Consider the following 26202-nt stretch of genomic DNA (forward strand, 5'->3'; position numbering starts at 1 on the left):
GTGTGCTGATTTTTAATGTGTAATAATGTCTTGCATTTGAAAGCATATCTTATTTTTTATGAGGACATAATCAGATTCTTTTAGCGAAAAGTTGAAGAACACTCATTTCTTATGAGGAGAGATTTTCTTTCTAAATGAAGAACATACTTTCTAATTAGGATTTATTGTCCCATAATTTGTGGCTTTATTGTCTAAATTCTTCAGAACTTTGATATTTAACTGAGGAAGACAGCAATATAGTATAACTACACTGCAAGAAAATACAGTCTAATTATGTTGTCATCTCCGGTTTCAGAGGTCTTTAAAGACTTGGTATAAACTTTTTTATTGTTACAGTAAAATGTTTTCATCTAGTGATAATCCTAAGTGTTATATAGGAGTGCACTGATAGAGAAATTTGGGTCAAAATTAAAATTTGGTGTTGGTGCTGCTGTTTTGACCGACAACCAATATTTACCTACAGTTTTGACAGTGTGCAAAATTGACCACACCTCTCATAATTCTCTGCTTCAGTTTAACAGTCTGCAACCCAAAACACAAACAGAAACAAAGTTGAAATAAATATTTGTTTTCATTTTGGCCCAGTTGTACTTGGACAAATTTATTACAAAAATGACTTCCATCAACTGACACCGAAGTCAATGTTGTTGAGGCTTCTGAGTGGCTTTCATCCTGCGGTGAAACCTTTTTATTGACTTTCATGCAGTTTTCTCTTTATGGTATACTTAAATATTGACCTCCTTGACAGTGTTGTTGATTTGCTTGGCTGTTGTGAAGGGGCTTCTCTTCACCATGGAAATTATTCTGCAGTCATCCACTTCTATTGTTTGTGCCCTACAATGAAAGCTGAGAGCCTGGACATTATGTCCATGTCGGTTATATAACTATAATTGAAACATGTTTCAGTAAACAGATGAACTAAGTGTCCAAATATGTATAAACCTAACTGAGTATAGAAAAGTGTTAAATTTTGAAATGGAAAAAAAAAGTACCATACTTAAAATGGCATATTAAAGTTTCCTTAATGGTCTTGTTGTTTTGCAGCCTCTTAAGGTTATGGACCCAGATCATCCCCTGGCAGCAATTGTACTAAAAGCTCAAAAGGAAAGAAATGGCACAGCAGCTGCAGTCACCGCTCCTGAGATCAAATTGTCCATTGTGCAGTATTGTATTAGTAGTGGGATTTACAGCTTTTCCAGTACTGATATTAATCTGATGTGCTCAAAACAAATGTGGCTAAGTGGTTGTTCCTGTATTCTAAACCCTGGTTTGCAAGATGCCAGAAAAAGCACAAGTGTGACCAGATTTTTCTTTGTTTGTGTAACAAACCTCACATTACTGCCCCTCCCTCATCTGTAAAGGACTGCACTTTTCAGTTGGTCACAAGAAGACTTGTATTTAATAGATGCATGTCCTATATTTTTGTCTTGGATCTATGCATTCAAATAGCAAATATTAAAGACACCAATATTTAAATAGCAACTAAGTATTTATGAATAGATCATGCTGCTGCATTTGTAGTTTTTCACATCATGAAAATTGCATACCCTTCCTTATCAATGTTTTGTTTTTTCAAATACTATTTACTATTCCCATATATGTATGGATATCTACAATTCAATTTAGACCTCCTTTCACAAACATCAGCTTTTAATCTTGTGCTGCATGACAAGTTTGTAAATCGGAGTCCTTGCTTTGACTTATTATTTTCCAAACTATAAAATATTGTGTTATTAATGTCAGCCTGCTCAGTGAGTAATGTGCTAATATCACACTGTCTCTACTTTGACATTGACCATTTATTTTATCCCTGTTCTTGCATTTCTAGCCTTTCTTTTAACAATAAAAGATATTTCAGATTAAAAAACTTCTGACAACTAAGATGACCTTTTTATACACAGATCGCATGTGCATTTTTATCACCTCCTGCTGATAGAGTTGTAGGATCACAAGGGTTGTTGTTTTTAATATCTGGTTTCATCTGGTATATACATCAGGATACTGATGTCTTTTTAAACCTTTGGGTTTGTGTTTGTTTTCTTAACTTGAATCATCAATGAAAGAACTATAAGAAGCATTGTGTTGCACAGTCTTTCATTTTAACTTTCCTTGAAAAAGTAATTTTAACACAGCAAATGAGCCAAAACCATTTGGCATTTGTGTTATTTATAGCACATTTCCATTTCCACCTCCATCAGCGGGTGACTTTTCCTTGACTGGTCCATGCTCTTTAGCAAGGTTAAAATGCAAAGCCTGCATAATTCAAGAGGCTGAAATGATTCCGTACAGTGTCAAATTAATGTTTTAAGCTCGTCATGCATCCATTATCATGGCAACATCTGACATAAAACACCCCAAAATCACAGCCTAGAGCAGATATTTAAATTATTGACGCCAATCTCAACAAAAACTGATAATTATTTTCCACTTAAAGCTATTATTTGGTTGTTTGGACAAGAAAATTAGTTGCACAATATTTTTCCTGTTCAAAAGCATAACAAAAGCATCAAAGCTTCTCTATTGAACGAGCTGAGCTGTTTGTCCTTTAAATGGAGCATTTGGATTATTTCTAAGATCTATTACAGTGATTTGTAAAATGTTTAATTTGACATAAAACGTTTGACGTATCTGCATTCAATCCCCTGTTTACTCTAACGCATCTAAATAAAGACACTGTATTTATAATAGTTTCTTCTTTTGTCTGCAGCTGTCTACTATGGGTATTACATGCTTCCAGATGGTTCATACTGCTTAGCTGCACCTCCACCTGGTGTAGATGCAAATTCATACTACAACAATATGACTTCAGCTGTCGTTTCGACCCCTGCTTCCTCTGAGCCTTCGTCCCACAGTGAGAGCACTTCAACACCTGCTGTAACTGTCACCGTGGCACCACAAGCTGCAGCTCCCCCACAGGTTTCCACCCCAGCTGCTACTGCTGCTGTGAACGTACCAGAAATCAGGTATCAACTTGATGAATATCTTTTTTTTTTTTGTCTAACATTTGAATAGAATTGAAAAATGCTTTCTTAGAAAATGAAAAGACACTATCAAACTGCCATGTTGCCCGTTGCTGACTTGCTTTGCACGTCCACATTTTCTCCCAATATAGCTCCAAAGTTGAAGCTCCAGTTTCCACACCAGCGCTGCCAGCCATCATTCCCCCACCACCCGACATCCAGCCAGTCATAGACAAGCTGGCTGAGTATGTTGCGAGGAACGGACTAAAGTTCGAAGCTAGCGTTCGTGCTAAGAACGATCCCCGGTAATTGTTTTTATGATGCACAAATCTGTTGGGTAATCAGATTGTAATAAATAAAATGTGTCACTCCAGTACTTTTTCATCATCTTTAAGCTTAACTTGTGCTTCTGTCTTTTGTAGGTTTGATTTTCTACAGTCTTGGCATCAGTACAACGCCTATTATGAGTTTAAGAAGAATTACTTCTTGCAAAAGGAAGGAAAAGCCCTTTCAGAGGTATGAAACTAAAGATTATTATATGCATATTAACCTGATGTCTAAAGGAAGAGAATTAAGGTTTCCTTGTCATTACCTTTTTAATCTGTTTGTGTCTTTAGTGTTAGTCTTTGTAGGTTTAGGACAAATTTTTAAAAAAAGCTAGTTAATCACTCACTTCATTGGGAAACTTTATATATGTAATATTAAATAAGATGATATCATAATGGTTAATAATAACAGTATTGATTGTTTGTTTTTAGCTGCTGAAATGCAAAACATTCATAAATACCTGAATAAATGTTGTCAGCTGTTGATCCTGCTGAGCTTGAATACAAAGGATGTTCTGGATTAACATAAAAGATTCCATAGAACGATGCGAATTACATCTGCTGACACATAGAGCATATCTTTTTTTTATTCTGCTGGATGAATCTGGGTGCTTTAAAATGTTATTTATAAATTAGATTACATGTATTTAGAAGTAATTCTCATTATTGTCTGGAGCACAATGTTCATATTAAGCCTTTGGTTTAGCTTTAGCGATCCTGGAAGAGGAATTATTGCTAGATCTGAATGAAAAAACTGAACTATTAATATGAGCAGTTTTTCTATCAGTAGGCCTCTGAGATTGAGAAAAGGTTATGTCATTCAGTGCACTTGGTCAACCTTGAAATTAGTTGCTTTTCGTTCCAAACATTCTAGGATCTGACATACTGGAATTGGAGACTTCCTGATCCATAATATTTAAATAAGGAAAAAAAAACAATACTGTGAGAATGGAAAAGATTATCTGCCAGGGATATTGTCAAAAGTTGCATTGAGTACAAATTGATAATCATTGCAAAGTCAAAGTTGAGGATGAAGATATTTCCACTATGATAACCGAGCCAGCAGAATCTGCTTTGTGTGTGGAATCTGCTTAATTTGGGTCCTGGGCACTTTTCACATGTTTCTGCACACACTCTCGGTGCAAAAATAACAACCTCACTAAGCAGCCGCGTCTTCACCTTTGGTATTTCATAGACTGACAGAACTTAAAAATAGCAAGTTGCAGAATCAGCTGTGTTGATGTTTGGTGTTGTGCGTTTTGCTTTGCCAGCTCTCTTGTTTCTGTACACATCTGCCATTCTGCTGTTCACACATGCTGCTGTGCAACAGAAACAAAAAAAAAAACTGCTTTGCAATCACAAAATGCGACCCTTTGGCACTGAACAATGAAGCAAGTATATAATTGCTAAGTGATGTTTTCCTCTACTAAACAGCTCTGAAGAGTTAATTGGTGTAGACCCGACTGGTACAAAGAGGTTTTATTTAGTTTCCCAAATCATGGTAGTTGTTTTGAGTGAAAACTCTTCAAACTCATCACCTTATATTCCTGTAGCAGCTGTGGTGGTGACAGTGTAGATATTCTTCATATTCTCAGGCATTGAGACAAAACATGCGTTATATATCACAAATATGAAATGAAACATTGAGGACAAATCTGATTTCTTAACACAAAGCTTCTTGTGAAACAAGAACTGGTCAAGTGATTTGACCAGTTCTCTCGTTGCTGAGATGTCAGGTTAAGTTGACAACCCGTACTTTGTCAGTGTAGATGCAAGTACAGATTGAGAAGGAAAAGCAATAAAAAATATGTACCTATAAGGTCATCAATGCGAGTGAATTATATGCTCTCCAACCTCTTTGTTGAACAGAGCAATGATAGCTACACAATGTCCCATTTTCTTCTGCATCAGCAACCACTCCAAAGCCAACCTACCAATTTCAAGCACTCCTTGACTAAGATGTATCTCATGAATCAGGAGTGGGAGGAACAAATCTGGCATTCAGCATCTTAAATGACATTTTCTACACATAATACATACATTTAAATTTTACCTGGTGTCTATGTTACTTACCTTCTGCAGCTCGTTTCCTTTATGGATTATTCGCAAAATATTCATAAAATTTCTCATTCTCCATCCAACCAACCAACTTGCGTAGACATAGAATCTTTAACATGGCAGATGACAATATTTTCCTTCAAGGTCTCAGATCCACTGAGAAGTGATAAAGCTTAGAAATTTTCATCATCAAATTTTAAGAACATTAATTCAGCATTTTATGAGACGCATTTAAGTTTAATTAACTTTGTAGTTATTGCATTTGAGACAATCTCAGTCTGTGGTAGATTTAATGTGATGTCACCTGTCTGTGAAATGTGTTCAAGAATTTTTTTTTGTGTATTTCTCAATGCTACCCTGATATAGCATTGAGGGCATTGTTCAAAACTTTATTGAGCTACGTGCCACTATATTCTTCTAAACAGATCCTTAAACAAAAACTCCTGCTAGCAATTAAAACCAAGAATGTTGGTTTTGTGTAGAGGTTTGACTGAAAGCTGGAATGAAAAAAAAAATAAAAAAATTAAAAAAAAAGAGGAAAAAAGGTTGATGTGTAATATTCACCTAGTTCCATTTTTGCAGATTCATGCTCTACAAAGTTTTGAACATTGACGTTCAAAACTCGATGTTTTGAACCTCAAGGTTCAACAAAGTTTTTGTTTTTATTTTTACTTTGGCATAAGCTAATCAGGAATGAGAAAATGTGTTGAAACTCTGAATTCAACAATTTTCATTTTGTGGTCAGGATCTGTAGAATGTTTCTGTTTCATTGCAGACATTTCTGCCTTCTGTCAGTGCCAATATTCTATCTTATAGTTTACAAAAGGCAAGGACCTCACAACTAAAGAAAGCTAAGAGGTGTGAAAGGTTACCCTCTGATCTGGTTGAGATAATCTTTATTTTTTTCAATCAAGTCTTCCTGGGATGTTTTAATCTGTCTTTCCTCCCACTTATTCAACTCTGAGCTTTGATATTTGAGTTCTCTAAAGAGGTCATCTTCTGGGGTCATTCTGATTTTGTTCACTAACTTTGAAAGTATAGATCACTCATAACCTAATATTCCTCTCAAATGTTCTTTAAACCTTTTGAAATGTATCTCGTGAGGCTACATCTTTCCTTTTCATTTGACCTTCATCACCCCTCGTCCCATCAGTTCTTCCCACGTATTATATCATAGCCAGATGATATAATACTGAGTGTGTTAGATTCTATAGTGGAACATGGAAAGCTGTTTTTGTGAATAATTTGGCAAGCAGGTGTATAAATGAGAGTTATGGGAAGAAAAATGCGGCCTTTACATTATAAGAAAGATCAGAATATAAGCATGGCTATTTGCATAACTGTGGATTATTTATTAAAAAAATGACATGCCATTAGTTTGCTACATTACATTACCAATGATTAGAAAGTTTAGATATAAGGATTGTTCTGCCACAACCTCATTTATCAACCTTTGAGTTTTTGACAAATTTTGAAATCGCAACATGTTTCAATTTAATCTTTTTTTAAAGTATAATTTTTTATAAGCCTAACTTCATGCTTCTCTTTTTTTTAAAAAAAATTGACCCTATCAGAACATGCCACAAACAGGAAATTAAAGAAATAAATGTCACTAATGAGTTAAACCTAGCTTTCAATAAGTCAGAATTTGACTCCCAGATCCCCATTGGGTGGAAACTGTTTGTCACTAATTTGTTTGGTGATTTCATTAACTGAGGAGGACAGAAGTTACAGATGGATTTATACTATATGTCATGGGTGAACTAGGTTTTGTTTCACCTGCTGGAATGGCAAAGACCCCCAAACATCCTTCCATGCCAACCAAGGAGTGGCTGAAGAAGCACAATATTGGGGTCATACACGGCCCAAGCAAAGCTGCAGTTATCACTCCTATGGAAAGTTGTCAAGTAGTTGGAATGAGGCATAAATTTCTTTAAAGCATTGTTAATCATCAGGATGCTTTGAAGCATCCTGATGATAGCATCCTTACCCCTGTGCTAACATAAGTTTCCCTGCACATTCAAGGTCATGTTTTGCTGAGTGATAAAAAACTTATTTATTGAGCAATGTGAAAATCAAAATAGAACTTTTATCAAATGTTTTTAGAGGGATATCTGGTTGATTATCTTGTCTTCCACCATTTAGAGTAAATTACCATAAAAAAATATTGTGCTTCTTATTTCCTTTTATGTGGACAAACTTTACCCTACTTTTGCATTTTCACAAATGTTGCATATCTTTAATGGTGCCCAGCTTCTGTTACAGAAATATTGCAGAACAGAGAATTTACCCAGGAGTCTCCTTTCATATTTTCCACATCAGCTTTTTCTTTTCTGCAAAATTTTAACCTCAAATTTAGATTCACCCCTGTATATAGATAATTACAATGATTAAATAAAATGGCTGTAATTTTAGCGTACCAATGAAAAGAAACGACCCTTTCTAACGTTTCAGCATCATCCATTTGTGGTACTGCACAAGGCGGATGCGTTGCAAACACTTGTATGTGTTAAAAACCTTTCCTAACTAAGTTTTTCACACACTGCTGGTGCATATCTAACGGTGCGTTATGTAACAAATGAACGTATTCAGGTTCTACTGAAGTCTCATTTTCAGCACCATCTGCCTCTTGTCAAAGTTTTGCTGTTTTTGTGGATTCGTCACAGAAAAAAAGGCAATAAGTTTTGATGGAAGTCCTACATTTTACTGATCTGCATTTTAACTATTTAAACTGATCTTATTTGAATTATCCCTTTTGCTTTCTTTTCATGTAGAAGGTGACAACAAATGAAGATAATCTTCAATCAGACGACTCAGCTAATGACGCCAAGCTCACAAAAGGTAACTTACTATTGCAAAACAAACAAATAGGTTATTTTGTAATGTATTTGTACTCAAAAGTTTTTCAATAAGTCAATCCCTCATTTGACATGTACTTAAGCTACCAGAGAAGCAGAGCATTAATTGGAGAATATACCATATGTAACTCTGGAGGAGCTGCAGAGATTCTCGTCTTAATTAAGATAATCTGTTAAGTCAGCTCTCAGTTATTTACTTTACAAATCGGGCCTTTGCAGAATAGTGGGAAGAAGAAAGTGAATAGCCTCTTTCAGTGAGTCCTTTTTTTCTCGGATCTATGCATGTTTATCCACCCCACTTGATAAACTGACATGTTCGAAGAGGGGATTTTGATGTTGTCCGCCAATATTACGTCCCTCATCCATTTCAGGATGGTACTCATAGCCCTAGAACTGTGAGGGATAATATGCCAAAGTAGTTTTATGTAGTACAAAAACATCTGGAGCAGCTGTTTAGTCTACAAGTGAGAACCGAACGGAGTGTCAGATTATCCCCTTAGTCCATCTGATCTGAGAATTATGTTGATTAGCACAATGGATGTAGATAATATTATGCAGATAATAGCTTAGTGCTGTGTGTGGCATTTCCTCCTACAGGTAATGCCAACACGTAGGTGAATGCTGCATGTTGTGAGCCACATCCTTTGGTTTGGCAATTTGAGCTCCATGATGTGAAACATCACACTGATTCACAATGGGGGCTTCTTCATTCCCCAAAAAATCCTGCCATGGCAACCAAAGAGTGACTAAAAAGCACAGCATTAGTCATACACTGGCCAAGTACCCTGGTAATTGATGGCAGCACAGCATAATTGGGATTCTTTTCTCCACTAGATAGACTAAGGAAAGCAAAATATATATGAATATTGGTAAGAAATGTAAACATTATTTGTTATTTTTATTTTATTTCAACATTATACAGTACTTTAAGTTGGTGTACCACACTAAATCCCAATTAAATGTATTGACATTTGTAGTCATAGTGTGGTGAAATAAAAACAAGTGCAAAGAAACAAATTTGCAAGGCATAGTAAATGTTATGCACTTTAGTTGAGCTTTTTATTTATTACTGTCCTTCTAAAATGAGATGGAAAGTCCTTGAGCAAATGTGTGCATAATTGCCCCTGAGCATTTAGTTACTTTAATGTGTGTCTGTCTATGAGCTATATATTGTCATTTTTGTACAGGCACCCATGAGTGTGGTTGTGTTTACGTTGACAATTTCATTTGATGATATCAGGCCACAAATGTCTATGCAAAGATTACACTGCTTACCTCTGTGCTGGTGGGAGCCATTAACATGCACAGGCTCTGTATGGAAATGAGGCATCCATGCAGACTGATTATTGGGATGCCACTGATCATGGACCAGGCTGGGGAAAACTAATATCAAGACAGAAAATAGTCCAAACAACCTATACAGCCCTTTGCTATAAGGATCTTGGTCCTATATTAAGGATATTGCTTCAGGGAATAAGACACAAAGTCTTCTTTCAACTCTGCTAGAGAAGATTTATTTGGAAATGAAATAGAAATACTTTGTGTCCTACTGCTTCAACTGCCTGATTTCCTGGCTGTTTATGATTGGCTATTTTTCTTTTTGTTAAAAAAAGTCCCAGTTCCCTTTTCTCCTGTCATTTGGCCCTCCTTTCTCTCTTCCTCTTTCACCTAATCTCTTTCTTGTTCAGATTTTTAACCTTACTTTCCTTTATTCCAAATTACTGAAGAAACCAAAATAGGCCTGGATGATCATGTCTGCCCTCTTTTGAACCCTCCTTTGGTCTTTTATTAAATCACTTAACCTTTGTCTTTGTGCTTTCACAGCCTCTTTTGCCCCCATCTCTTTTGCCATCAAGCCAAAGGAAAATGACCTGCTTCCCTTGGAGAAGAACAGAGTGCGGCTGGACGATGATTCAGACGAGGACAAGGTCAGTTTGTCATTTGTCTTTTATATAACATCCACGGTCATGTGTAGATGCTGTGTTTTTTCATATCTAAGTAAGCATCTTCCTCAGAATACAGTTTTAACACATTTGACAGTGATTGTTGTTTTTTTTGCTGGTAGTTTTTGGAAGAGGAGGGGCTTGATGCTGTAATCAGTGGAGCTATCTTGGTTGAAAAAGAGCCTCCTCCTGTGATTACATCTGAAGAGAAGAAACCTGTCCTAACATTAGAAGAGCTGGAAGCAAAACAAGGTAAATACAAAAAACAAATTAAACTGATAATATTGAGCTCTTTTTTTATTTCCACATTATTTATTACACAGATACAATCTGTTGACTGAATGGACCTTGAACTATAATCTTATAAGTTCAAGATGTCGAAATGGCTCATTTTAACTTTTTATGGTGTGGGAAAACATGCTCAGTTTTTTGCACTTACTTAAAACACGTTTATGTTCTATTATTTATTGTGGGGCTGAATTTGTGGTCTGGGCGTCTTTGGCATGACCTACAGCATCATTGTGGTGTGACACAGAAGTCATCCACCTGTGGTGTAAAGGAAGTCCTTGTATTCTGTGGGCGGTTTAGGTCAGTCCTGTTTTTTGGACAATCAAGCACAGCATACTATGGTTATTAAGTCACGTATTGGTAATTTTTGGAGTGTGAACAGCTGCCAGGTCTGGTTGGAAAATAAAATCAGCATAACTATAAACATGGGCAGCAAAGGGAATAATGAAGGTTATCTTAAATTCCCACTTCCAGTTAAGCAGCTGTGCTGACTTTGGTCTTGAGTTAACACAACAAACCAACAACAGCGGATGTCATAGCTCCTCAAACCCTCACATTACTCTTCAACGCTTGATTTTGTGCCTCTCATCTCTCAGTGGCTTTAAGACCTTAATTTCCTTTCTAAAAGCAGTTTTAATTTTGAATTAAAAACAAGGTTGTTAACCACTGGGCTAGGGATGCAGATTGCAGTTTTGTTGAGTTTCTGGCTGATCAGTTATCTTTAAAAAGCCTAACATGCCAATACCAATTTTGACCAATAATGATTTTTGTTGTCTTAAAAGTCAACAAGTTGGCCACAGTGACTATTGTTAATTGCACACATGCAGAGGTGACTTGATGGATAGGACTGCTCTCTCATGTAAGGATCAGCAAAACTTGGGTTTTCATTTTCCAAGTAATGATATTTCAACCTAAGGATGTTGTAAATATGTGTTATGAATCTATAGGTTGTTTCACTTGTTGAAATAAAATTTTGAAAAGAAAGACACTACTTCAAAGTCATTTTTATATGTGATCACTGTCATCGGATGCCAATGGAGTAGAAATTCAGTATTTTCATGAAGTTGATTTATTAAGCAAGCTTGTTGTCAAGCACGGGCCGTTACAGCCTAATATAACCTTTTACAGGCTTTAATTAGTTGGTCAGTTTTTATCACTGCAGTTAATGAAACCCGAACAGGTGCAGGGATGGCTGTCCTTGAACTCTTCATCACAATTATCATACTAATTTTCAAATACCGTAATGAAAAGGCAAGTAACCAACTAAAAAATTCTCTTCAGCAGTACTCCATGACTTCGTGTTCTGTCACCATTTTTAGTGCTGTGAATTTGGAATGGCATACTAAATCTTTATTGCCATGCATATCAGATTTTCCTGATTGAAATCCTCTTGTAAGTGCTTTCAACAAATGGCCTTGAGACGGCGTGTGTTTAAAGAGAAAAATGTTTTGCGTTTTATTATAGTTACCGATTAGATCAGAGTCATATAATGACCTTTTGACTAGAAAGACAGCTGTTAAATTGAACCTTAAAAGACAGATGGATGGTCAAAGACAAATGTGCTACTTTCAGCATCAATGAGGTTGTCAGGTTTCTTTAGGTTCACCGGAACAGTTTTAGAATCTAATGGCTTTTTTTTTTTAAATTGACAGGCGGCCAGTGAAAGAGGCTGCAACAGCCTAATAAAAAGCTGACCAAATTGCTTTTGCTGTGCACCAATGTGGCTGTCAGTCAGTAGGCCTAACTTGATCAGATAGCATAAGTATCAGTAGCAGACAGCAAACACTTATCTGTGGTGATGGCGTGAAGAAAGGCCACCCACATTAAATGGTGTTTGTGACAAACAAACTGAAGATGCAAACATTTCCCAGTAGATGTGCTGTTTTGATTGTGGGCAGCTGGGAATGATTATTGATGTGTAAATTGTACCAGATATCTCTCATTTTAGTTCATATTTTGGATTGTTTTAAACAGTTACAGACTTTGATGGTGACATAGTTTGACTTGTATGATTAACCAACCAGGAATCATCCAAAGTGAATGACTTTCATTACCTTTTTATTTTTATTTTCTTCAGTTCACTCTCCCTTTTATAGAATGCAATTTATTTTTTATTTGTATTCAGTAAGATAAAAATTGATTTTGTCAAAAAGAAAACAAAATATATAACCTTTTAAGACCATAAACATTGATAGTCCTCACAGATTGAGTTCTAGAGTACTCTGTAGACTTGACTTAGAATCTTTTTTTCTTTCACTTAGTTTAAGTGCTTTACTTTTTAACATCTATTTGACTTCAATACTATAAATTCACAACTTGTCTGTTGATGTTTTCATCTACAGCAGTTTACTAATTAAATACATGGCGTATATTGCAGTTTTTACAAACTGTGTGCTAAATGTGGGCTGCAGTTAAAAATTGGCATACCGTTTGTCATCTGTGTCTCATATGCTGATCATTTAAAATTACCTTAAATGAGATTCTAATCCAGTACTTGGAATCAGATCTGCCATCCTTTTCCAGCATTTTCATGCTGCAAGAGTCTCCAAAGTTAATTGGATAGTAATTAAATACCAAATTCTTGTCTCATTTTTCCCACAGCTTTTTATATTCTTATTCATTTAATTGACGATTCTGAAAATACAACAGCAAGACGAATGAATGCCAATATTGTGTTGTCATTGTCTAGGGTACAGATGGATTCTACTCATCCTGGCTGCTGTTCACTGTACTCAAGTGTGATTTGCCTCAGCAGCTGGCCTATTTTTAGCGCTATAGAGATTCTTGTATCCCCAGCAGTTGCATAACCTAAAAAGAGGGGTTTTGTTTATCATTTTCTTATATATTATGATTCTGCGTTGGACTTTCTTTGTTTTCATTTGACTCTTAGCATCTCATCATTCTTTTCTGTTCTTCTAGACCTTTCTAACCCCCACTTCCTTTTACTGCACCTCCTTCTTTCATTTACCAAATAGTTTATATTTTCATTATTACCAACATGTATTGTCTCCCATACCATATTTTCTATCCCACTTTGATTTTTTTCTGTATAAACCCAAAATTGCATGGCATTATGTATCGCACTATATGCAGTTGGGTGCCTGAAATTGCCTGGAATTACTTTGGTTAGATGTGTCAATAAATGTCGAAAAGTACTTTCGGTATCTTTTTTTCTCCTTGTTGCTTCACTTTTGTTTTTTTCTAAGTATTTTTTTAATTTTTTGTTTTTTTCATTTTTCTTCCCGTCTTTCTTTTAGTGCTTCTTGTTATAAATAGGTTCCTATTTTCTACCTCCTTTTTGAATGTCTACTGTGTAGACATTCAACTACTGAGTAGTTGAATGTTTCAGTTGTCAAAACATAAGAGGAAAGTGACTACCTTCCAAACATTTCTCCTGTGTTTTCTTGTTCATCTTGTTGCCTTCAGCCAAGCAGAAACTGGAGGATCGCCTCGCAGCTGCAGCCAGGGAGAAGCTGGCCCAGGCATCTAAGGAGTCCAAGGAGAAACAGCTACAGGCGGAGAGGAAAAGGAAGGCAGCGCTCTTCCTGCAGACACTCCGCGGTCCAGTCGCTGGAGAGCCTGAGCCCAAGAGAGCGGAGCTAGAATCATATACACAGCAAGAGGTAAGAACAGAGGTCTTTGTGATGGGTCTTTTTCTCAGAATAAGTTTGGGAAAAGTAAACACTCACTGACAGTTTACATAATTTCTAAGAAGATATGCTTGAAAAGTAAATAATGTTAAAATATTGTTGTAAGTATTTTGAGCTGAAAAGCATACAGAATATTTGAGTGTAACATAAATCCCAAAAAACTTTTCACGTTTTATTTTTTAGTCATCCTCCCTCCCCTTTTCCCCCTTTTTTTCTTCCCACCTCTTCCTTTTGAACCAAAGTAGCTTGAGGTCAAAGCATGTAGTAACAATTTTGGAGAATGATTCAAAAGTGGGGAGAGAGACAGTGTCATGTTTTATTCACATGAGACTAGTTCCCTTGTATCTTTTTTGCCTGAAGTGTCTGACACGTCTGTACACCATCCCAGCTGGTGACTAACCATATCTTGTCTTTATTGTTTGTGCTGTGCTTCAAATACCTTAAATAACCTTCAACTTAGTCTCTCAAAGATTGTCCCTAAAAGTTGGGTCATTGCCAACCTCTTAGAGACGAAATGTTATCAAGGAAACTGTAATTATTTGAGTGCAGACTTAAAAGTAATTATTTTGCTTTCAAATTCCTGAAGACAACAATGGAGTTTGGTGTCTGGCTAAACCCCTCCAAAGGAGTGCTGCTGTACTCTAATACATTCTATCATGAGACAGTGCATGTCAGATTTCATCCACAAAATACTGAATACAACACATATACCAATGTTTGAAGGCGGGATGTAATTGCTGTGTTAAATTCAAAGACAGACTTTATACATCGACATACTGAGAATCTTTATGTGATTTTGACTATATCAATCTCCTTTTTTTTTTCATTTTTACCATTGCTGGGTGCAAGCCATCACTGTGACCCCTTTTAATCTTTCGTTGTCACAAGTGTTTTATAAAGCAACTCTTTTCTGCAGGAGAGAGCTTTACATGTGACAACAAGTGTCAAAATATTGAAAAGGAAAAGTGGAGAATTAAAGCAAAAATACTTCTTGAAAATCATCTGCTCATTTTTTTATTATAGCACAGAACGCACACTCGTACTCTAAAAGGCGACAGGCATTAATCATTTTGACATTGAACTTGTGTGTCACTTTTTACTCATGTTGGACAATAACATCTCAAAGTGTCAGCTTAATAACAATTTACAAGTCTTTTCTAACACAATATTCAAAACAGAACCTCGAATAACATTTAAGACAGCAAAACTTGTATAAACATTAACTTGTCACTCATTTTAATGAGAAGTGATGACAAAATCTTTCAGACTGTTGTCTATTTTACATTCTTGTTTCAAAAACAACTCATAGCCTTGAGGTGCCTTAAGTCCATTTAATGGAGCAAGGCTTTTTTACGGAAATGATTCCATCTTGCACTCATGCAGAGGAGCAAAGCAGAAAGTTAATACATTCTCTGGAAGAAATTGCAGCTCACCTTTGATCTTGTTTTCCATCTTGTAATTTATAGCATTAATGCTACTATAGTAGTTATTTTGTTGAATCATAGCGGTTATTGAAGAACTAGGTGCACGATTGCCACCTTAGTACTAAGTACACCTGTTAGTACTGTTCACCTGGTAAGCTATATAGGCTATCCACAGACTAAGAGTCTGCTCTAAACTTAAAATCAGTCACAGCTCAAGCAGCTCTCTGTCATCAGGTTGTGGTCAGTAGTGCATAAACACAGAGATATGGATGTTTTTTGTTTTTTTTTGTTTTATTGAATTTCTTTTGATGAAATAATATGAACGACCTCATCAGAAAGCTGCTTTCAAATTAAATATTTTGAACTTGGCTACAAGGTGCAAAAAAAAACACAAAAAAAAACACTGTGAAATGGTGCATTGTGTTGCACTCTACACATTGTTCAGTTCTGTACATCATACCCACCTGATCAAAAATCAAAACAGTGGAAAAAACTCAAACTATATTCTAATTTGCTAGTTAGATTTGTCCACTTTTATTACTAAATTAAAATTATTGTACTTCCTTAAAATGAGGCCAAAGTTGATGTTGTTTACTTGCAATTAGCTAAGGCCATAAAACTAATATTACAAATATTATCTCCAACAGTAGTTTATATTGTTAAACTATGGAAATGGATGTTTTACATCATTGGCTGGCTAGTTAACAAATGTTTTTGTATTTCCCTGTCAAGCATACTGAATTAGTGGCTTAATGCTTGTCAGTATAATGGCTGGTCACAACACATATATTTTTTATTCAAAATTAATGCAGAAATGTTATCAAGAAGAAAGTCTTTTTCCCTCAAGTCAGTTTTACAGGAATTAAACTGTTTTACATCCTTCCTGAGTAGAGTTGAGTATTAATTGTCCCACAAGGGGAAATTCAGGGTAGATGGAAACATAAAAATTTTTAAGAGCAGATCTATCTCTTTAGGAAAACCTTTCAGTGTTTTTTGTTAGAATTCATGTCTTCATTATTTGCATTTGAATTTTATTATTACAGTTTGGACCCACTTTTATCTTTTTATTCTTTTTCCTTGGATGTTAATTGCATTTTTTTTTGTTAATTTTAATTTATTTCACATATTAGTCTTATCTATTTTTAGCCAAGTCATCAGATGTAGATGTCTTGCATTGTATTATTTTCACTTTTTTTATTTGGCCTTTCTTTTCTTTAATTCTGTAATCTCATCAGAACGCCATATTACCCCATTATAGACAATTATGCTTAAGACTGTGCTACTTTTGTGGTCACAAGTGTATGGGTGGTCATGTGAAGTCTGTGTGTGCATGTGACTATAGGTGGTTGGGTTGGGCGGGAGTTATCCTTTTGTGTTTGTTGCTTTATGTTGAACACTTTGTCCTACATTCTCTTTTGTTTGAAATGTTCTTTAGAAATAAAGATTGATTTATTTTTAGCTGTTGTGCATCCCAATACAATACAACATTTGAATTTATAGTACAATAGTTCATCCAAATCTCAATCTGACAAAAAGTCTTGTGCCATTAAACAGTCCATCCTAACATTCTCCATTATACATTTACAGAGCAAGCCATGTCTGACACTAGCCAGTTTCATTCCTCTCGTTGTGTGGGAAGAGGTCTTTTGTGACAGAGCTTTCTTATAGCTTTGGATATAAACAATACACCTGATTGGGGTGAAATTGAGGGGTTTGTAATATGAGGCTGGCAGCAGGAAGAAAAAAAACATTCATTGCTACAGGAGGGCTGTGAAAGAACAGCGGTAAATTTTATCAGAGCAAAAGAAACATCTATCTTGTCACAGTTTGTAATCTAAAGGTTGGAACACAATCCTGACTAGAATTGTCTCTCCCTTATCTTTTTTAATATCTATTTATATTTTTAGTCCTTATACCTTTTAAATTTAAGCCAACTTTTGATTTGATAAGACACTTTGTGCATAACTCTTGTACAATTTCACGGCGTCTTGAAAATATAGTACTTCATCACCAACGTGGAAACCCTTTTTAACCTGGAAGATCCTGTGGCACCACAGGCAATGCCTGTAGTGAAACCAGTTTAACATCACCATGAAATGGAAAGGTTTCACCAATAAGGAAGACCCTACTCAACAATTGTTACCTTCAAGCACAACTGAAATTAGTTCTGTCTCACATGAAAAAGATAAGACAAGGATTGAGCAATTTGGCCACAATGATGAGAAGGATGTTTGGAGGAGTCGGTGCAAGAATTAAAAATTTTAAAGACATTGTTCCTGCTGCTAAGCATGGCAGGGGCGCTATCATCCTGAGGGTCTGTTTGCTGCCAATAGTACTAGTGGACTGTAGAAATGGGTTGAAGATTGTGCATTATCTTGAAATTAATCAACATTTTGCAGTTAAAACTGGACAAAGAACCCAAAATCATATTGCAGTTTTGGATGTAGATATTATTCTCTTAGAATGGCTGCAACTTGAACCCTGTTGAAAAGTTATGATCTGTGCTCTGCTAAGGAACCAGTCAATCAATATAAGCTCCAACATTTCTTATGAGAAAATAGTCACATATTCAGGCAGAACTGGGCCAGGAGCTCTACATGGCTAGAGAAGACATGTTATTTCTCTACAGCTGAATAAAGGACAGATTGTGAACATTTGATGGGGTGTATGTTTACGTTTGACCCTGTATTTATCATTTTCACACTAGTTTAAGTTTTTCTTTTTTTGATGCAGTGGCAGTTATTAAAATGCAACCGCACAATAACGTATAGCATTTCTATATGGTATCACATAGAAGACACAATTGACATCCACTGCACATTGAAAGTTTTTCTTTTTAATTTTTTTTTTTTTTATGCAGGATGAAGTGTAGCGCACATGATGATGAGCTGGCAGGCTCAGCTTAGACACTTTTCATGTGGGCAGCTTTATTCCAGGGGTTTCATTCAGTCATTAAAAAGAGAAGAGGCTGCATTTGTATGCTGAATAAGTTTATCATCCTGCAGCTGCTGGCACCGATAATGAATTCTTGCATCTTTTACTTCAAAAAGGCACACTTTTTTACCAACAGAGTGGGGGCTGAATTAGTCCTAACGTTTTGATTAGTCCTAACGTTTGATTGAGCTAGATAATCTATAGAGTCTATGACATTCTTTTTTGCCTTTATTTTCTGAAATGATTTTGGTGTCGGTACTTATTATATATTCTACACTCATAAAAAGCATTATTATTTTTTGCTATGATGGTACCTGTTTATCTATTTTTCTCTCCAGTGGCAAGGCAGGTGTAGTAAATGTTATTAAATACTCAGAGCACACTGTGTGGAGGTGGTGAACCAATCAGCTAGAGTGACTCATAGTAATGAAAACTGACACTTAAATCTAGAAGCTTTTTCATTTAACCACAGTTTGTCTTTTCTCCTTTAGCAAAATGAGATGTGTTTTATAGTTTTTTTTTTAGGATTCATAAAGGCTTTTCAAGCTTTTGTCATATCAAAAAAGTACTAAAAGACAGGAGTTCTTTATAGTGTAAATAAGACACAGCATCCATTTGATGTGTAGATTGAACTTTCATATGATGGATGTTGGATGTCGGATCCTCTTGTTATCACGTTAGGTGCATGCAGAACTGGCCTGCTGCCTAAAAGGCCAGGTGGCCGTAGGTTGGCTCCTGTCACTGCTGCAGCAACTCTCTCATTCTAGTCTGCAGCTGCTGCAGTAGCCCACAGGGTGTACTCATCCTTTAGGAATACAATAAATATTTAGTGTAAGGGCTTAGCGATCAGTAAATAGATGCAGTACTTCATAAATAGCATTCATGCCCCTAGAGCTTTTTTTACATTATCACTCTGCAACCAGAATTTTAATGTATTTTATTGGGAGGGGGGGGGGGGGGGGGTTGTGTCACATAATTAAGTGGAACAAATGATATATGGTTTGAAAAAGTTTACTTGTCACAAACGTTGATATGTGCAATCAATTTATTCAGTAAAGTTAAAAAGACACTGAACTTGTGGAGAACTAACCCATTAGTGGGAAGTAATTTTAATTCTAAGTGTATGTTTCTGCAGGTACATTAAGGCTCTAATTAGGAGGATCTCCTCCTAATTAGAGGACTTTGTCAAAATCAAAGATGAAGTTAGATTTTAAAAAAACTGCAGCCTTGTGCATCGATTTGTTCATTTTGTAGAGGCACTTTTTGGAGCCAGAGCTAGCTGAATTCAGAAATGCTCAAAGGTGACCAAAGCTACTTCATTTTTGCAAAGAAGTGAATCTCAAGCACAGGTAGCGTTGTTGCTTACTGTGAGTGGATTGCAGACCTGAGGACAGATGCTTATGCCATGTGTTTGCAGAGTCGGTTGAAGTAGCCGTCTTGGATCCACTGATGCAAACACTGCATGTTTCCTACAGTGTTTATTGTGTTGAATATGCAACATGATTGGAGTAGGCAGTGTAAGCTGTCATGAGAAAACCAAAACCACTGACTGAGCTACACAGGCCCAGGCAGGTTTTTTTTTTTTTTTTTTGCTGTTGTTTATAATATTCTGAAGTAAAAGCCTCTTGTGATAATCTTTAAATTTCCCACTCTACAGGGATTTTATATTGTATTTTATGTTTATTATAGAACACATGGAGAGGATTTTGAGTTTTATAATTGGATATCATTTAGAGATTTTACAACTTTTCAGCTCATGTTGGGATCTTAATTACTATGCAGTGTGATAACAGCTCCACTTTTTCTCACGGTGAATCCTTTTGATTCCCACAGTAAAATGCCCACTGCCTACTATTTAAATAATTACTGATAATGTTTAAATTGAGCATTGGAATAAATGTTGCTCCTTTTCTCACTCTATTTATCGTCTTATGCGTCTTTGTTTCTTTCCTGCCAGCTCCTTTACCAATTTGCCTCTTTCTTTCATCTTCTTTCATCATCCCCAGCTCACTTTTTTCCCCGTACGCTCCACCCATTGCTTACAAATTTAAGTTCATGCGTAAGAGGTGGCTGAATTGGAGAAACACATCCACTCTGTTTTTATTTTGTTGAAAAACTGCTACTGTTTTAAAGATAGTGTTCAACTCCCTCTAGGCTTCTTGTCACTCCTGATAAAGATTTGTTAAATATTTTGAAAGGAATTTATCTTTTATTGTAGTTCTATAATCTTAGACAGAAAAAGTAAAAAAAAAAAAAAAAAAAAGAGGAAAAATATATTTTCATGCACATCCATTGAAACAAAGGTCTTAGAAACTGCCCTCCAAATATGTCCAAGTAACCCTTTAATTTTTAAATTGCTCCCCTCAATGAAGTTGGTATGACATTTAAGTTGTTAAGCAGTAAAATATGTATTCACTGAAAATGTTTCACCATTACAGCCATTAGATGATGCATTTGGATGCTTTTTGTTTACTATCATTTTCACTTTACTTGGAAAAACGGAAAAATTGTATCACATTTTTGTATTTAATATGCATATTTTTCATATGATCAAAATAATTACAAAAAGTTGTACTCCCAAGTTCAATGTAATGTGAAATAAGTATTTTTGCTAGACCTCAGCATACTTTGACTAGAATTAATATACCTCACGTATGTTGAAAATTATTGGACTTAAGGAGTAATATTTTCTAAATTGTTCTAATTGATCTTTTACTACATAGGGTATCCATTTATCAAAATCAATAACATTTTGTTTGTATAGCACATTTCAGCAGCAAGCCATTTCAAAGTGCTCTACATCAAAAGAAACACAAAAACACAGAGTCATGCAACATAGAATCAACAATCAAAACATTACATTAAGTCAAGTGCCATCATTAAATTTGTAATTGATTACGTTTCAAATACAATCCTAAACAGGTGAGTTTTTAGTCGAGATTTAAAGGAAGTCAGTGTTTCAGCTGTTTTACAATTTTCTGGAAGTTTGTTCCAGATTTGTGGTGCATAGACGCTAAATGCCGCTTCTCCTCGTTTGGTTCTGGTTCTGTGGATGCAGAGCAGACCTGAGCCAGAAGACCTGGGGGGTCTGGAAGGTTGATACAACAACAGCAGACCTTTAATGTTTTGTGGTGCTGAGCCATTCAATGATTTATAAACTAACAGCAGTATTTAAAGTCTATTCTCTGAGCTACTGGGAGCTGGTGCAGGAACTTTAAAACTAGTGTTATTTTTTAAAATTATGCATTTCAAATGTATTAAATTCAGAATTAATATTGAATTGTTTTTAAGTAAAATTTTCTGTGTGAGATCAAGTAATTTTTTTATGAGGCTTTTTAATGCATCTTTACCAGGATGCCCAGGGAATGTGGAGGATGCTGTAAAACTCACTGTTCATAATTGTTATAAGAACACTGTTTTGTTCTTATAATTTGATCCATTCTGGTGTAAAATTGAATCTTGATGCTTTTGTCAACATGCTCCCTGTAGGAATACACACACATTAAAAACTTAAAGCCTCTGAAGCACTCTGACACCAAGAGTGACATGTTTATTTCATAAATGAACAGTTAATTTTTTTTCCCCCAACCTTAATTCATTAGGAGATAAATCTAAAATGAGCAGGCAGGCTCACATTGGGGGTAATTAGTTGCAATTTGCAGCTGACAGTTGTAACTGTGGATATTCTTAGAGGGGCTGTGATGTTACCCACACTCTTTTCAACAGCTAGGTAATGTTTCCCCCTTCTTCCTCTTCCTCTTTAAGGAATAGTTTGAATAATAATGCCCCAAAATATTATATGTCTTTGTTTCAGCATTTAGGAACCCATGTCTCCTTCAGTGGGTATGCTATGTTATAATGATACCCACTTAATAAAATCTGATTCACTGCACATCTAGATTATTTGAGTAAAAAAAGATTGGGTAAAAAAATATTTCGCAAAAATCCTTTGTTATATTTTATTATAAATTGTGATGATATCTGAGATGTGATTGTTTATTAAAACCATCTCAATGACACAATTGCGCTCTCGGCAAAAAGTAGGTCCTTATTTTCCGTGCACAAGCTGCCTCCCCAAGATCAAATATGCAATGTTTTGTTGTTTCACCAATTCAAAATTCTGCGATCAGCATGCGTTGCATTAATATGTAATGTTGACAAGGCTACACATGGAAGTATTGAATAAATAAATCCTTAATCAACACACAGCCTTTCATTTCCTGAAGGAGACTGGCCTCAATATTGATTTTTCACTGACGTACAGAGTTTTGGGAATTCATTGTCGCTAGCGTCAATATAGGGGATAGAATGTCTAATCTGATCAATCATTTGTCCAATCTTTTCTCTTTATCTTCAGATTGTTTAATTGGAAAAAAGCCGCTTGTGCTAAAATGATGTTGTGTCTTCTCTTTCTCTTTAGCTGCAGGAAGTCTACTCTGCTCTGTCCGGTTCTGGATCTCCTCAATTGTACAACGCGCCACCTGCGTATCCTCAGGTTAAAAAATTGTCCCAACGAGCAAACCGCTCTAGGGAGCTCCCAACCGGCTCATCATCATCATACGCCACGTCCAAAGGCCCAGAGAGACATAGGGAGAGAGATCGGGACAGAGATCGAGAAAGGGATCGCAATAGAGACAGAGCAAGAGACAGGGATCGGGACAAAGGGAGGGATAAAGACAAAAAGAAGAAAAAGCACAGAAGGAGATCAAGATCGAGGTCAAAGACCAGACACTCTCTTCCTAGTGCCTACAAAAGAGGTCACAGGTAAGAACCCACAGGTTAATTGGCCCAGGAACTATTGTGATAAATGATATTGTTGTTTTGAGACCGTTGTTGACCTGATTAACTAAAAGTGGCAAAGTAATGGAAATATGCCCTCTGAAAGATTAATAAACCAATTTCTAAATAAAAAAAAAAAAAATAACACTGTAGCACTGGAATTTGATCACGACTCTGTAATCAAACTTGACCTTAGAAATATATTAACCATTAGGCTCAGTCAAGGAAACCATTCAGTAGTGCTAGCTGTTTGTACTAGCAAAGCATAGTTTTGTTTTTTATTCCTTCAGTTGTCTAAATCTACTGAAGCTGTAGAAATCTTACACAAGCCCATATTTAATTCATATTTTAAACGGTAACATTTGTGTTTCTGATGGGAATAGTTCTTCACAAGCATGTTTTACTGAGAGACCAAAGCCAAATCAGACTTGCGATATCATTTTTCTCCCTGCATTACATCATAGCCAGCTCCTCTTCATGTTCGTTGCCCCCTGAAGCCAAAAGCAAATTGTTAGACTGTAGCTGCTGACACTAAATTGTGCAGCGTATTACAGTGTCACAGTGTAACAGCTGGATGGTTGCGGAGACATCTGGTTTATCTGGTTTATCATGATGTACCCTGATAGTAAGTGTGAAGGATGGAATCTTTTCACCTCAGTCTGGTTAACTATGTTGATTAATGGAATTATAAATGGTTTTGATGGAGCACTTTTTAATAATCATTAAATAGCTTTGAGGGGCAGTGGATTTTTTTTTAGGATTAATAGTGCATTAATAATATCTGTCACACGCTTCCTTTACATTTCACACAGCTCTTATCCACCACCCACCCTTCTAAGCTGCATAGGTTATCCCACTGTTTTCATTTTAGGATAAGGACGTGTACCAGAGCATCCCACATCAATCTTTTTGTTTATCATTCTTTCAAGATACAATATGCTTTGGTTTACATGCTAAAAATATATGTTGAGGATCACATACCACATCTCTCCTTGTGTGAAAGAACCAAGAGGAAATTAGACACTAGTAGCTCAATTTCCATGTCAAGATTAGCAATTTATCAGGCTTGGATTTTGTCACACATCAGTATTAAAGTTCATTCAGAAGGTGCTTTTCTATGGATACTTAAATGATAGAATATAAGGCAACTCCACACTGCAAAGTTGTATTTTGTTTTTATTTTTTAATTCCTAGTGCTCACTTGTAGTATTGATCCTAGACACTGTTTTTAAATGAGGCCCAATTGCAAAATAAATATTAATTTGTGTATGCTCTATTATACAATTACTTACTCCCCAGGCTTCACCCCGCCCAATATAATAGCTTTAGACTCTGCACAGAAATGTAAGGCTTTTTATTAAAAACTAAATTAAAATGGGAGAAAAAAAATGACAAAGCAGACAAAAAAAGAATTTAATCCCTACATTTAGTTTGGAATGTCTTTCAGCGTTTTTAATTATTCCTTTCTCCATGCATAATTCCTTTTTGTTGGCTGATGAAGATCTGACCCGGACAGGATTTGAAGTCATGTCTTAATACAAGACCCAGTTCTCAGTAGTCTGCTCATTTATGTTATGTTCTGGGTGTTTGGTTTTGGCTCTAGAGCTTATTGCTGTTAAAATTGGATAGCAATTTCTTTTTTTGCTTCCTTTAACAATTTGTGTTTGCAAAGGATATTAGCACAAATCACACAGCTGTGCATACTAGCCAGTGGACAAAAATGAAATTAGCTCCATCCTTGGTGCAAAGAATCTCTTAGATTAATATTTACTTTTTTCCCAGCATGTTTTGTATTATGTAACATCTACATTTCAGGAATCTATCTAAACTAACTATAATTAAAGCAATGAAATTAATTTTATTACAAATGAATTCTCATTCTTAATGTAAACTGTGGGGTGTAAAAATTTTAAAATACACCTTGGTACCTTAAGTCTCCAGTATTTTTCTTGCTTTTTAAACCGTTACTGTTTAGAAGTTGTGTCAGTACTGCTATTATGTTGTACTTAGCTAACGAGAAGCGTGTATTTGTGAGACGCACGTGACCACGTAGAATGGGCATCAGCCAATGAAAAGCAGCCCCTGTGGTAAGGTCCATTGTTCATTCTTATTGCCAGATCCCGTTCACGGTCCCCTGGGAGGAGGGATAGGAGGGCCCCCTCACCTGAAAAGAGACGTGAGGAGAGAGATCATTATCATCCCAGCAGCCGGTCCAACTTGCCCAGGGCACATTCAAGATCCAGGTAGCTTTAACTGCACTTGCTACCATTATGTCCTGAGTGCAAGAGTCACTGCGCTGGAGATTTCTCCAGTATTTCTCATTTCAACTGTCAAAGTAGACAAGGTCATTGATGCTGCAATGTCTTATGTAAATTCTCTTTTTTTTTCCATTTTAGGTTTTGTATTCATTTTAAAGTAATAGGACATATACGGTAGTTTTCTTGAACAATGGTGTAATTTGTTTGTCATACTATGATCTATGTTTTTAGAAAGTCATGTCTTTGTGGGTGGCTTTCCAGTGTTTTGCTCTTCATCTCAAAATGTCTATTATTAGAAGTTGCAATAAACACGGTCTTGCATTCTGGTACAAACTGTTAGGTTAATGTTGTCTTTCTGCTGATTTCTTCCAGGTCCCCTTCGGAACAAAAAAGAAACTTGTTATCTTTGTCAGGGCAGGTGCAAACAGCAGGATTCTCTCTCTCTCCATATTCTTCACCCAGAGTTTTGTCGGAGTCTGTGAGCCCTGCGTCCAGCCTCAGCCACTCAAGGTTATTCTTTCCCAACTTTTAGTAATCCACCTGAACTTTTATAGGATTTGCCCCATATGTGTCACATCAGCGCCTCACAAAAATGATTCATATGCCTTTAAATTTTTCAGGTTTTTCCATGCTACAACCCCAAACTTCAATGTATTTTATTAATATTTAATGTCATAGACCAACACATAGTAGCAGAGAATCTTTTGCTAAGACTTGGTAACAA

The 26202-nt window shown here is 36.0% G+C and overlaps 1 protein-coding gene across 1 annotated transcript in view; it reads left to right on the forward strand.

The window, feature by feature from the left end:
- Positions 1-26202, forward strand: part of LOC122846934 (splicing factor SWAP) — a 53308-nt gene that overhangs the window by 15685 nt on the left and 11421 nt on the right. The window contains exons 7-17 of the mRNA XM_044144196.1: positions 1045-1177; positions 2708-2963; positions 3113-3265; positions 3383-3476; positions 8119-8185; positions 10027-10130; positions 10268-10397; positions 13860-14056; positions 22862-23205; positions 25338-25463; positions 25851-25988. Of these exons, the coding sequence (XP_044000131.1) occupies positions 1045-1177; positions 2708-2963; positions 3113-3265; positions 3383-3476; positions 8119-8185; positions 10027-10130; positions 10268-10397; positions 13860-14056; positions 22862-23205; positions 25338-25463; positions 25851-25988 (1742 nt within the window). The remainder of the gene's footprint in view (positions 1-1044; positions 1178-2707; positions 2964-3112; positions 3266-3382; positions 3477-8118; positions 8186-10026; positions 10131-10267; positions 10398-13859; positions 14057-22861; positions 23206-25337; positions 25464-25850; positions 25989-26202) is intronic.

The sequence above is a fragment of the Gambusia affinis genome, linkage group LG17, assembly GCF_019740435.1.
Source record: "Gambusia affinis linkage group LG17, SWU_Gaff_1.0, whole genome shotgun sequence".
Classification (NCBI taxonomy): domain Eukaryota; kingdom Metazoa; phylum Chordata; class Actinopteri; order Cyprinodontiformes; family Poeciliidae; genus Gambusia; species Gambusia affinis.